The sequence below is a fragment of the Mobula birostris genome, chromosome X (genome assembly GCF_030028105.1).
Source record: "Mobula birostris isolate sMobBir1 chromosome X, sMobBir1.hap1, whole genome shotgun sequence".
Lineage (NCBI taxonomy): Eukaryota > Metazoa > Chordata > Chondrichthyes > Myliobatiformes > Myliobatidae > Mobula > Mobula birostris.
In genome coordinates, this window is record NC_092402.1 from 42186218 (window position 1) to 42200813 (window position 14596).

At 41.4% G+C, this 14596-nt stretch overlaps 1 protein-coding gene across 1 annotated transcript in view; it reads left to right on the plus strand.

The window, feature by feature from the left end:
- The window catches only part of kcnh4a (potassium voltage-gated channel, subfamily H (eag-related), member 4a), a 219971-nt gene that overhangs the window by 114194 nt on the left and 91181 nt on the right, over positions 1–14596 (plus strand). Inside the window, exons 5-6 of the mRNA XM_072248954.1 lie at positions 1031–1274; positions 8912–9069. Coding sequence (XP_072105055.1) covers positions 1031–1274; positions 8912–9069 — 402 coding nt within the window. The remainder of the gene's footprint in view (positions 1–1030; positions 1275–8911; positions 9070–14596) is intronic.

The window sequence follows — 14596 nt, forward strand, 5'->3', positions numbered from 1 at the left end:
CTCAATCTTTCTTTATAAAGTGCAGGAATTAAATTGTCATCAAAGCAATTAATTCAATAATAAAAGAAGACTTAGACCCAGACAAAATAAGATTTCTGTAGATAAACCTGCTGCTTAAAAGTCTGTGTGTTGTCTACTCAAAGTGAAGTGGTGGAAGAATTTTATTCCAACTTTAATTAAATAGAGATGAGGTTTGGCACATCTTCATACTCTGACAGAATTGGGCAGTTCACAGAGCACAATGCGCTGAAGTTTCTAACATCGGTCTCACTATAACATTACTCCTTGGAACAGTAATTACCACATTTTTATCTTGTTCGAGCTGCCCTACTCCTACATTCCTGTACTTCAAATGAAAAAGAAAATAGAAGGTATAAAGGCAGATATTATCAAACTTGGAAACCTGTAGAATTAGGAGAGAAAAATTACAAGTTGCACAAACCTTAGATGTGCAGAAGCCGGAAATACACCAAACAGCACTGAAATGGCAAAATATGTGTTTGAAATGAGGTAGGTGCTGATGCAGCCGCATCAGTTTATAAACCTGGAGATTAGCAGGAAACGAAGCATATTTTCTCTAGCAAGGGGGGTAAAAAGGAAATTAAGTAGGTTCCAGTTGGAATTAAATCATTTCTGCAGAAGGAAGAAAACTAGATTTTTGTTTTTGATGAATGTGGTTTTTTGGTTAGTCAATTAATCTTTTCTTCCTTAAAAATACTTGCATTTTTATTTCTGTGCAATCCCACATAGAATCCTACCACTCTAGTTTCATTGTTTTCTTGATATCCTTTCACGCTAGCATACAAATAGAAATGCAGAAAATAGTAAATCCCATCCAGTAACCAGTTGTTGAAAAGGAATTAAGCCCAAGTGTACCCCATTATGCCAGATATGTATCTCATTGTGTTGATTTAGATGCACTTGCCAATTGATTAGAACTAAATGTCTAGATGTAAGCTGTATTATATAGCTGAAAACCTGTGGAACAATTTATAGTTTCATTAAACTACTTGAATTTCTTCTTTGGTAGAACATGTTTGAAAATAAGCCCTCTCTACCCGAGTACAAAGTGGCATCGGTCCAGAAATCCCGCTTCATCCTCCTGCACTACAGTACCTTCAAAGCGGGCTGGGACTGGCTTATCTTGCTGGCCACATTTTACGTCGCGGTGACTGTTCCATACAACGTTTGCTTCACGGAGACCGAGGACAGCTCCTCCGCTTCCCGCAGCACCACTGTGAGTGACGTCGCTGTGGAAATGCTCTTCATCTTCGGTAAGGCAAATTTGTAGTTCCTTATTTCGGCACCATAGAACATGACAGAACAAAACTTTTTCAGGCAAAAAAGGGCTGCAGTTGCATGGTTTTCTTCAATAGTTTTTGATACATGTATCACATTAATCTAATTGCTCATTTTACCCATTTAATAATGCTTTTCTACCTTCTCAGATTGTGTCAAATTCTAATACTCCACATTTTTTCACAATTTCTAATACTCCACAATTTTTCCTCCGCTTAGATCAGTCACTTCCATTCAGTTGCCTGTTCAGTATTCATCTCATTCATTTCCGTCTAAATCTGTTCCCAAATTATTTTTACCGAATTACTAATATTACTCTGATCAGCAGGTGGCAATTTCAATTAATAGTGAATTAAAGTCATACCAATGGTTGTACTATACTGCATGATTATTGTAAATTGCTTGAAATCCAATAATAAAATTTAGGGTCATAAACTGCCATGAAAAACTAGGCTTAGTCTAAGTTACTTACAGACATCAATCATTCCATGCAGTGCTGAGTTGCAGTTCATATTACTGCAGGCTCCCATACTGCTGCATTGAGTATCGGAGACATTGTTAAAAGGCAAAGCCTCAGAAAATTGGCATCCGTCTATAAGGACCCCCATCATCTAGGATGTACCCTCTTCTCATTGCTACAATCAGGGAAGAGGTGCAGGAGACTGACACATTCAATATTTTAGGAACAGCTTCTTCCCCGCCACCATCAGATTTCTAAATAGATAATGATGCTCGAGATAGAATTTTACAGAAAGAGGAGCCTTCTTGGGAAGGAGCAATACTGGCCCTCTTCTTAGGGAATGAGGCAGGACAAATAACTGAAATGGCAGTTGTGGAGACTTTGGGGAGACAGTGACCACAATTCTATTAGTTTTAAAATAGTTCTGGAAAAAGATAGAGCAGGTCCACAGGTTAAGGTGCTGAATTAGAGCAGGGCCAGCCTTGAGGACATTAGGCAGGATTGGGGAAAGGTTGGCCACGCTGGATCTTTATTGCCTGGAGCACAGGAGAATGAGAGATGGCCTCACAGAAGTTTCTCAAATCGTGATGGCTATGAATAAGGTGGGCGGTCATCATCTTTCCACCAGAACTGTGGAGTCAAAAATGAGAGGGCATGGATACAAGAGGGGAGAGATTTAAAAGAGACCTGAGAGACAACTTCTTTACACAGAGGGTAGGGAATACCTGGAGTGACCTGCCAGAGGAAGTGGTCAAGGCATGTACAATTTCAACATTTAAGAGGCATTTGGATAGGCACGTGGAGTGAAAGGGCTTCAAGGGTAATGGCTGAATGCGGTCAACTGAGACTAACAGGGAGGATGCTGTGGTTGTCATGGACTGGTTGAGTCTAAGGGCCTTTTTCCTTGCTGTATTACTCTATAACAGGAGAAAGGCCAAAGGCAGGTTACTGGCACTTTAAAACCATTCATTTCAGGCAGATGGGGCTCATCAGCTGTGGTTGACAGCTCATCTGATCTCAAACCTCCACTGCCTTACGGTATACTCACTCATGGGGAAGGCTTCAGGAGGAAACCCCAAGGGAAAAATCTGGAGCTGGAGTCCAAAAGGCAGTCCGATGTCAAAGTTCACTGCTTACAGGAAACTCCTGCAACACTGCTGCTCCCAAGCTGTTATACCCAGAAAGCATTTAAAGTGTCTGCCGTTCCTTTGGGTTCATCATTTGCATGGGGGGGAGTGGGGTGGGAATTGCGGGAGAGCTTGCTACGTGGGAAACAGCTTGCTCTCCATATCATACTACCCAGACTTGCGTATCTAGGCAACTAGGCTGCGATATCTATGGTCAACTCTAACCAACAGAAGCCCTCACCTCACCATTACTCTATGACCCTATGACAGCTGTATGACTCTCCTTGTAACTTCATCAATATCATATGCAGGCTGACTCCACAGTATGTCCTCTATGCTTCAGCTCCATGGTACCTACTCCTAGTGCCACTATCACCATCTTGGAAAGGAAAACGAGTGATTACATTTTCAAATTTGATTTTCTGTCCTTTGTTAGCTTTCCAAACTTTCTGACTCTAAATTGAAAATGAAAAATTAATGCTAATTAATTTTTTAATGCAGATTTGTGCCTGAGAGGAATAAAAGATATATTGAATTACATAAAGTTCTAAAGACTGTTCCAACTGGAAATCTGTGAACTATTTGTCTTTGAACTTAGTTCTCAACTGTGTAATGTCTGTGTGGTTTTGCCAACCCTGTTGTTCTTGATTTGTTGTTTGGAGTAGTAGGTGACACTTAGCTGTGGTCAGGGCTGGTTTATGTTGTGCAGCCACTTTCGTGCTATCATTACAGCAGCGTGGTAGGTGGCTGGCAGGAACTGGAAAAGTATTGGTCTACATTCAGTGATAGAGCAATATTGCTCACAGCTGACCACAGGGAAAGCTGCCCCACAAAGCACTTCGGAGACACTAGAGTTTCTGCAGATGCTGGAAATCTTGAGCAATGCTCACAAAAATACTGGAGGAACTCAGCAGGTCAGGAAGCGTTTATAGAAGGGAATAAACAGTTGACATTTCAGGCCGAGATCGTTCCTGATGAATTCCTTCAGCGTTTTGTGTGTGTTCCACAATGCACTTGCAGTCTCTATGGTGTGAGTTTCCCTTTTCTGATGTTGGTTACTGTCAAGTCTCAGTAGATTGCTGGCGTTCACTGCTTGTGAAGATATCAGGCTGAGCACACAGCTAAAATATTCTCAAAGACCATAAACATAATAAATGGCTACAAGAGTGGGCTATACAGCCCCTTGTGCCTGGCTCTGTCAGATCATGGCTCATCAAGCCATCCAAGTGGTTTTATACATTTTTCTCCATCTCCCATGACCTTGCCCTTTTCATTATCCTATCTATATCCCTCTGAAGCTTCTCTGCATCCTCCTCACAACACACAATGCCACCTAGCTGTGATTCATTGGCAGACTTGAATGCCTCATACCTGGTGGAGAGTGGGAACAGTTGGAACTCCAGCACAAATGCCTGCAGCAACCTACTGGTCACTAACTCTCAGCCCAAAATGACTCATTTATTGATGTTCTCTGTTTCTGTCCATTAATGAATCCCCACTCTAAGCCAGTATATGTTCAATAATGCTATGCACTCTAATTTTGTTTAAAAATATTTGGTATTGCATCTTATTAAGGGCCTTCTCAAACTTCCACTGCACTGCATCAACTGGTTTCCCCTTTTCTATTTTACCAGTGACAGCCTCAGATAAGTCCCAACAGGTTTCCCTTTCCTAAAATCATGATGAGTCTGCCTGTTCCTCTTACTGTTTTGCAACTACTCTACTTTGCAACCAGCTTCTTAATAGTAGATTCCTTTCCACTACAAATTAAGAAGCAAAAACCACAAGTTTTACTGAATATTTTAAGTACTTCAGAGTGTAATTTGAGGATTGATGTACAGTACATATGTTCAATAAAGGTAGCTAAAATACTCCATAAAAGTATTAAATAATAAAATACTCCAAATTCATTATATTATACAGTGGATTCTGGTTAATTGGGCCATTGGTTAATCAGGGCAGCTGCTATTTGGGACAACTCTTAAGAACAAAAACTAATTGAAAAATAGTCACTATTCCCTTCATTTATTTTGGATGCTATCACAGGAGATTGTTGCCAAACTGTTTCTAGCTAGCATTAGTTGTGCGCACTTGTGACTCTACACCGTGCTTAGAGCGAACAGTTTCGAAATAGTGTCAATTGTGTGTGTTTGTGTCCAAACAGCAGTGATTTTTGACACTAATAGTTGGTGAGAAATAAGCAGTAAGACAATTCAGAACTGTAATGCTAACTGCGGTTTCAAGCATTCAGGCTTAAAGATACCAGAAACAGTCAGGACTGAAAGTGAAACAATTTCACTACTTCAACAGGTTAGGAACTACAAAGAATTTGAAGGTATCAACAATCATCTTGAATATTACAATGAAACTGAAGATTTGGAGGATGCAATCATTGAAAGCATTTTATGAAGACAGTCCATTATCTGAACTGTGTCTGCGCTGATTTTATTTATTTGCAGTTCAGCTAAAACATAGCAGCTTGTTTAACGAATTGCTGCTGGAAGCCTATGAAGGTCTGATTTGCCCTGTCGGGTGGGCCCAAGGTGCCACAAGCCCGGCAGGAGTTCCAGGTAGCGTGCTGCTGATTTACACATGTAATTTCTGTACCAGCAGTTGTGGTGATTGTTAACGAGTTGTCCCCGAAAGTCTTTATGGATGAATTCCTCTGCCAATAACTATTAGGAACTAATACACAGTTTCATAGTAGTATAATAGAATTGGTAATTTTCTCATTTGTTCTGGATTTCATTTAAACACATAATTTGTTACTTAGTTAAACAGTAGTTTGTCTTTTTTTTATAACTTTTTAACAATTTCCATGAAACTTTAGCTAATTGCAGCAGCCGCTTAATTGGGCCAAAATGTGCTGGCCCCGATGTGTCCCAATTAAATAGAATCCACTGTATTTATGCAAGGAAATTACCATTTATTACCCGATATTTTAAGTATTTTACCGAGTGTGAAATAAAAATTGAATTACATCTGTATGATTATGATAAAAGTGGAAATATTATGGAGTAATTTTGTTAAAAATTTTTTAAAATATATTCTGATATATTATTTCAAGGGAATTATGATCACATACATAAAAAAGTATACAAGTATTTAGGGGTCTGAGACTTAGCTAACCAGCAATTATGGCTTAGTATGCTACTAAAAACTCAATTGATCCTTGAAAATATTTGAAGGGTGTTTTACAGCAAGCATCATTTTTAAATACATAAAGTTCTTGTCAGTTCAACTGATGTCTCTGATTGTTTTAGAATATTATGCCAAACACTACAGAAAGGATGAAACAATGGCAGCAACGGAAGAAGCTCACATTAAATTGTCCATGCACAGAAATCCTAGTTTATGTTACCTTCAGGATATAATTACAATGAAAGTAGATTAGATTCTTTTTTATTAGTTTTGCGGGATGTGGGTGTCACTGTTATGGCCAGCATTTATTGCCCAATTCTAATTGCATTTGAGAAGTTCCAAGTGAGCTGCCCCCATGAACAGCTCCATTACTTCCGATGAGGCTGCTCCTGCCAGGCTGGCCCCAGCAACAATGAAGGAAGGGCAATGTTTTGTAGAGTCAGGGTGGTGTGCCACTTGATCTGTTACCCTTGTCCTTCTGGTGCCAGAGGTTGCAGGAATGGGCTGAATGCTTAAGTTGGTAGAATCAGAATCAGGTTTATTATCACTGCTATCTGTTGTGAAAATTGTTGTTTTGTAGCAGCAAGTAGAGTGCATGTAGTGGCGCGTGGCCAAGTGGTTAAGGCATCGGTCTAGTGATCTGAAGGTCGCTAGTTCGAGCCTCAGCTTGGCAGCGTGTTGTGTCCTTGAGGAAGGCACTTAACCACACATTGCTCTGCAACAACACCGGTGCCAAGCTGTATGGGTCCTAATGCCCTTCCCTTGGACAATATCGGTGGCGTGGAGAGGGGAAACTTGCAGCATGGGTAACTGCCGGTCTTCCATACAACCTTGCCCAGGCCTGCACCCTGGAAACCTTCCAAGGTGCAAATCCATGGTCTCACAAGACTAGTGGATGCCTATAAAAGAGTGCAATATATAAAATATACTATAAGTTACAATAAGTAATATAAAAATTAAGTAGGTATTGCACATAGAGAACAAAATAGCAAAACAGATGTGCCGTGGAGAGCATCACCATGGAGCCACCCCACAGGATCAGTAAAGGCTGTAGTGGCTTGTAAAGAGCCAGCTCCATCATGGCACAATCTTCCCTACCATTGAGGGCAATTTCAAAGGGCGATGCCTCAAGATGGCAGCATCCATCATGAAAGACCATCACCATCCAGGACATGCCCTCTTTACATTACTACCATCAGGCAGGAGGTACAGGAGTCTGAAGACACACACTCGACATTTCATCTTCTCTGCCATCAGATTTCTGAACGTACCATGAACACTACCTCATTGTTTTTCTTTAACTATTTTGCTCTCTTTTTGCACTATTTATTTACCTATCTTTCTATCTATTTACATATCTGTTTATTTTTATATATTTTTAATTGTAACTTATGGAGATTTTTATATATTGTGCTGTACTGCTGCTGCAAAACAACAAATTTCACGATATACGTCAGTGATGATAAACCTGATTCTGATTCTGAATTTTAAGTTCTGCAGGGTAGAATTTTCACGCAGAGGATGGTCGTTGTCTGGTACCAGCTGCCAGAGGAGGTAGTGGAGGCAGATACAATGACACTTAAATGCATGCGAACAGGTACTTTGGTGGGAAAAGCAAAGAGGATATAGCTCTAACGTAGGCAAATGGGATTAGTATTGGCAGCATTTTGGTCAGCTTGGACAAGATGGGCTAAAGAGTCCCATTTCTGTGCTGTATCATCGTATGATTCTTCTATGATTTTGTGATGTCTCCCATTAGGGGCCACTCTTCCCAACACAGCCAATCTCAGGGTGCCATAACTGATTTCCAACTTATTCTCATTTAAGCCGCTCACAAATAGACTTTGCAGTGCAAGTTAATGTTGGTGAGCAGCTGTGCAAAAACAGACTGGTTTATCAGTCACTCCCGAGCTCAACATTGCTGCAGTCATTGGAGATTAGCAAACTGTTTATAGAGCTGAATCTTCCCTAGTTTTATGACTCAACGTCCCATCATTTAGTACACTTACAAACAGCAGGCAATGAAAGAGAAGTTTGAACTAAAGCTTTAAGTTCCTTGGGGTCAATATCACAAATGACCTGACTTGGTCCGACCAAGCAGAGTCCACTGCCAAGAAGGCCCACCAGCGCCTTTACTTCCTAAGAAAGCTAAAGAAATTTGGCCGGTCCCCTAAAACCCTCTCTAATATTTATAGATGCACTATAGAAAGCATTCTTCTAGGCTGCATCACAACCTGGTATGGAAGTTGTCCTGTCCAAGACCGGAAGAAGCTGCAGAAGATCGTGAACACGGCACAGCACATCACACAAATCAATCTTCCGTCCTTAGACTCACTTTACACCGCACGCTGTCGGAGCAGTGCTGCCAGGATAATCAAGGACACGACCCACTCAGCCAACACACTTTCCGTCCCTCTTTCCTCCAGGAGAAGGCTCAGGAGCTTGAAGACTCGTATGGCCAGACTTGGGAACAGCTTTTTTCCAACTGTGATAAGACTGCTGAACGGATCCTGACCCGGATCTGGCCCGTACCCTCCAAATATCTGGACCTGCCTCTCAGTTTTTTTGCACTACCTTACTTCCCATTTTCTATTTTCTATTTATGATTCATAATTTAAATTTTTATTGTATTTACTATCGATTTGTACTTCAGGGAGCATGAAGCGCAGAATCAAATATCGCTGTGATGATTGTACGCTCTAGTATCAATTGTTTGGTGACAATAAAATAATAAAATAATAAAGCTGTCCTTAAGTATCTAATTGTTGTTACTTTACTTATAATATTATTGGTGTCAATGTGCAAACTTCCATGAAGTTTCTTGATATTATGAACACCATTATTTTCTCCATTAATACATTGCTTTGTTTTCTTTATCCAACAGATATTATCCTGAACTTTCGGACTACCTATGTCAGTCAGTCAGGTCAAGTGGTGTATGAACCTCGATCCATCTGCATCCATTATGGAACCACATGGTTTATTGTGGATTTAATAGCTGCATTGCCATTTGACCTTCTCTATGCCTTTAACATAACTGTGGTATGTTACACTTTACCCTTTGCCAGTGTCCATAGGTGCAATGCAGTTATTCCTAGATGAGGATTAAGGTTTTTCTGAATGGATAATGCTTTTTCGAAAGTCATATAGGATAGGATGTATATCGTAAATGGTAGGCACGAAGGAATATTGATAAACGGAGGGATCTTGGGTTTTATGGTTAATATAGGTAGATAGACCCGGCTGATGGCGTAGTGGCATCAGTGCCGGACTTCGGGACGGAAGGTCCTGAGTTCGAATCCAGCCGGCTCCCCTGCACGCTTTCCATCCGTGCTGGGTTACGAGCTGGTGATCTCTTTGGAAACTCACCTGGCAGAAGACAATGGCAAACCACTGCTGTAACTTGCCTCGTACGCGGTTCCCCACTACGTCAGAGAGGCGTGGAGGGAAATCGTTCGCTAACCGGAGAAACTCCAGATGCGATGTACCTTTCCTTTCCTATAGGTAGATAGGGTGGTGAAGACATATTGCATATTTGCCGTCAATGCTTAGGGCATAGAATATAACAGTGGAATATCATGTTGCAACTTTACAAAACACTAGTTAAAATGCTCTTGGAATACTGTGTGCACTTCTGGTTGCCTCACTATTGGAAAGCTGTGGTTGTGCTGGGGAAAGCACAGAGGGGATTTACCAGGATGTTGCCTGGATTGTAGAACTTTAGTTATGGGTAGGTGCTTGTTTCCCCTGGAGTGAAGGAGGCTGAGGGGTGACTTGTTAAAAGTATATAGAATCAGAAGAGGCATAGATAGATGGTCAGAACTATTTTCCCATTGCAGATGCATCAAAAACAAGAGGCAATAGGTTTAAGATGAGAAAAAGGAGTTTTACAGAGTATTTGATGTTTACACAGAGAATGGTTGATATCTGGAACTCGATGTGGATGTGGAAGATGCAGGCAAATGGGATTAGTAGGTCAACATTGAGGTAGTAGGCTAAGGGCCTGTTTTCATGCTGTACAGCTATGACTCTAGCTATCACTACATGAGAGACAGGAGGGCAATATGAAACACTAAAGATTTGTGCAATGTGCCGAGGAGCAGATACACTTAATATCAGTAATTTCACTACCTACACAACTCAAAATGATAATTCACTTGTGAAAGCATTTCTGCAGAATTCATAGTAAGAGATATTGATAATTTTTCAGTGAGTATATCAATGATGGTGAAGTCCATTGAAGTGTGAGGATATTTGCAACAGCAGCACTTTTGATCACTATCCCAGTCAGAAATGTTCAATTTATTAAACTTTCACTTAGTTAGTAGATTGTTCTTAATGGCAATGACAAGAAAATCCATTGCTCTTCCGATGTATTTAAAACATCACAAGGCATCCATTGAAAATACTGACAAGCAAAAGTTTAGCAAAGACAGACATCTTAGGACAGATGATCAAAGGCTTTCTCAGAGAGGTATGTTTTAGGAGAGGTGTTAAGGGAAAGTTGAGATGCAGAGAGGTTTGTTTTGGGAGGGCAGATGGCATGATATTGTGGTGGGAATTCCAAAACACAGAGCCTGGGCAACTGAAGGTATTTCTGCTGATGATACAGGAATTAATATTAGGGGTGCCAAAAAAACTGAAGTTAGGGGATCTGTGGGTTTTAAAGCTGGAATAGATTATAGAATTGGATGGAAGAATTTGGAGAGGTTTGAAGACAATGAAGAAAGCTTCAAAACAGAGACATTGTCAGTGTGGGAGCCAGTACAGGTCAACAAACAAAGCCGATGCTGGAGGTGAGACTTGGACCAAGTTAAAATATGGTAGGAGAGTTTTAGGTGAAAAATTTATGTAGGGTAAATGATAGAAGGTGAACCAGGACTGGGATGGAGAAGTCATAAATAGAGGTAGCAAATGCAAGGGTATGGATTTCAGGAAGAAATGAGCTGAGAAAATGGTGGTGTTAACGAAATGTGGAAAGGATGTTTCCTGTAGTGGGGGAGCAGAATAGAAGGGTGTTCTTTTCGAACGGAGATGAGAAGAAATTTCTTCAGCCAGACAGAGGTGAATCAGTGAAATTCATTGCCACAGATGGCTGTGGAGGCCAAGTCATTGGATATATTTAAAGCGGAGGTTGATAGATTCTTGATCAATAAGGGTATCAAAGGTTACAGGGAGAAGGCAGGAGAACAAAGTTGAGGGGGATAATAAATCAGCCATGAAGGAAGGTGGATCAGACCCAGTAGGCTGAATGGCCTAACACGGCTCCTATGTCTTCTGGCCTTAACCAATTCCACCCCTGAAATTCTGCTCATGTTCTCCAGAGCTCAGCTGTGTCTTGCCCAATACAATTACTAGTGCAGCTTCAGATAGAATAATGGATGTGGTGGCCTGAGGTAAAGATCATAGACCGTGGCTTCTGCCTTCCCCAGCTTTAGTTGTGGACAATTTCTGTTCATTCTGTCTTGAACATCAGACAAATACTGTGACAAGCCTAAGGCAGTAGACTGGCCTAAGGAGGTAGTAGTGTGGTGGAGCGGAGCGGCGAAAACATCCATTTGAAACCATCAGCAGATTTGAATGATCCCACCCAGGGATTCACAAGGCAAATGACTCTCCCCCTTATCAGAATTGAATAAAACTAGAGGGCGCAGACTTAAGGTAGGGGTAAAAGAAGTAGAGGGGATCTGAAAGGGACTACCTCACCCAAAGTGATGAGTATCTGGAATACCCTGCCTGGGAAAGTGGTGCAAGAAAACGTTCTGACAGCATTTAAGAAATATCTGGATAAGCATTTGAATTGCAAGGCATAGAAGGCTATGTGCCAAGTGCTGGCAGATGGGATTAATACAGATGGGTGCTCAGCATGCATGCGCTGGGCGAAATGGCCTATTTCCATGCTGTATATTCTATAACACTATGCAAATAGAAAATGGAAGAGAGTCAAGGAAATATCCTTGCAGGACTCCAAAGTTAACTGTGCAGGAATGGTTAAAAAAAAACAATGTGACTATAAATTAACAAATAAGATTTGAACCAACAGGAATAATTCCACCCAGCTGGGAACAGGAGAAGTGCTGGAGGAACTGTGTCAAAATCTGTAGGCAGATAGGTGAGATAGCTTAGCATCATCATGTATGCGAGAGACTGTCTAACTTAAATGAGGATCACTCAGGTGAAGTGGTGGAAGGGGTGGAAGGGACGGAATGAATGGAAATTCCTGAAACAACTGGTGTGAGGACTGGGGGGGGGGGGTGTGGAGAGGGGTGCTCCAGCACCAATCCTTAAAGAAAGTGCATTCTTTCAGCACATCTGCTTTGGTCTAGTCCTTATGAACTATCTGGTAGTTAATACCCAATTGGTTTGTTTCAATTAGATGATGGAACTAACTGTTATGAATCTGTTTTGCTGACAGGCATATAATTTTTAAAAATTCAGTATAATCATTTCATAACCGCCCACTCACAAATTAAGCAGAGAAGCCTGGATTGTTTTTCTAAATTCTCTCAGGCCAGCAGTTACTAGGCAAGTGTCTCTCTGGTATGACAGTACATATGAATTAATAAAGATTTGGATGTTTTCTCAAGTTAGTCTGAAAACTTGCAAATGGGTGATGCAAGGGGCTGCTTTGTCACTTTGTCCTTGTGGGATATCCACTGAGGGCAGGGTTTCCTTCTTGGGGGAAACTTGAAACGTTTTCCAGAGCTGAGGCAAAAGCGGAGATGAGTGATGTCATAGAGTCGGCTATGTGACTGCACTCAGCTGTGTCAAACCCAGTGAGGTTTCGGTGGTTCCCTGGGGTGGGATTAATGACCATAGGGCACCAAGGTGGCGTAGCAGTTAGCCGGACCCGATTACAGCTCAGAGTTCGGAGTTCATTTCCTGTGTCGTCTGTAAGTGTTTGTACATTCTCCCCGTGACTGCATGGGTTTCCTCCGGGTGCTCCGGTTTCCTCCCGCAGACCAAAGACATGCCGGTTAGTAGGTTAATCGGTCATTGTAAAATAAATTGTCCTGCGATTAGGTTAGTGTTAAATAGGTGGGTTGCAAGGCAATGCATTTCATCGGGCCAGAAGGGTCTCTTCTGTGCTGTATCTAAATAAAAATAGAACATAAAAAATAAAAGGTTTTTCTTGCAGTGAGTTAAAGTCAAGGCTGAGTTTATTGCCATGTGTACAAATACACGTATGCATAGATGCAATGAAAAATGTACTTGCAGCAGTTTCAGATAAGCAGCATTCAAAAGAAAATCATGTACATAAATTATACACAATTTTTACACAAAAGAACACAATCAAAAGGAAAAAAAGGATAAAGCCATCAATTCTCTCAGTTCTGGATGTTAGGTGAATGGTGGAAGGTATCAGGAAGTTGATCAGAGAGAGCTGAGTGTCATCGGGGTTCATTTATAACCTGATAAATTATGCTCACATGATATCACCAAATTCCATAGGTCAGATCATTTGCCAGGTAGTCCTTGGGTTTGCAGGGAATTACAGCTATATATGACCTCAGTTAGACCCCACTTGGAGTACTGTGTTCAGTTCTGGTCACCTCACTACAGGAAGGATGTGTATACTATAGAAAGGGTGCTGAGGAGATTTACACAGATGTTGCCTGGATTGGGGCACATGCCTTATGAGAATAGGTAGAGTGAACTTGGCCTTTTCTCCTTGGAGCGACGGAAGATGAGAGGTGACCTAATGGAGGTGTATAAGGTGATGAGGGGCATTGATCGTGTGGATAGTCAGAGGCTTTTTTCCCAAGGCTGAAATGGCTAACACAAGGGGACACAGTTTTAAGGTGCTTGGAAGTAGGTACAGAGGTGATGTCAGAGGTATGTTTTTCACACAGAGAGTGGTGGGTGCATGGAAAGCACTGCTAGCGACGGTGGTGGAGGCAGATACAATAGGGTCTTTAAAGAGACTCTTAGATAGGTACATGGAGCTTAGAAAAATAGCGGGCTATGCAGTAGGGAAATTCTGGGCAGTTTCTAGAGTATGTTACATGGTCAGCAAAACATTGTGGGCTGAAGGTCCTGTAATGTGCTATAGATTTATAAATAAATAAATAACTAAATTGCATGGTGCTTCAGTATTGCTGTGCATAATGGATGTATGATCCAGACCCTGCTCCTTTGCTGCAGCATTCACCCAATCTATCTTCCAATTCATCTGATAATCAAAGACAGGTCATGGCCCTATGGACCTGATAGATGGGTCAGGAGAGGAAAAGTGAAGTAAAGCCTTAGACCGAAAAACCATAAGATATAGGAGCAGAAGTAGGCCATTCGGCCCATTGAGTCTGCTCCGCCATTCAATCATGGGCTGATCCAATTCTTCCAGTCATCCCCAATCCCCTGCCTTTTCCCCATACCCTTTGATATCCTGGCCAATCAAGAACCTGATCATACCTTGATCATGGACAAGGATAGATCTGGTCCTAGGGTTGAGGTTCTTAACTGGAAGAAGGCCAAATTTGAAGAAATGAGAAAGGATCTAAAAAGCGTGGATTGGGACAGGTTGTTCTCTGGCATGGATGTGATCGGCAGGTGGGAAGCCTTCAAAGCA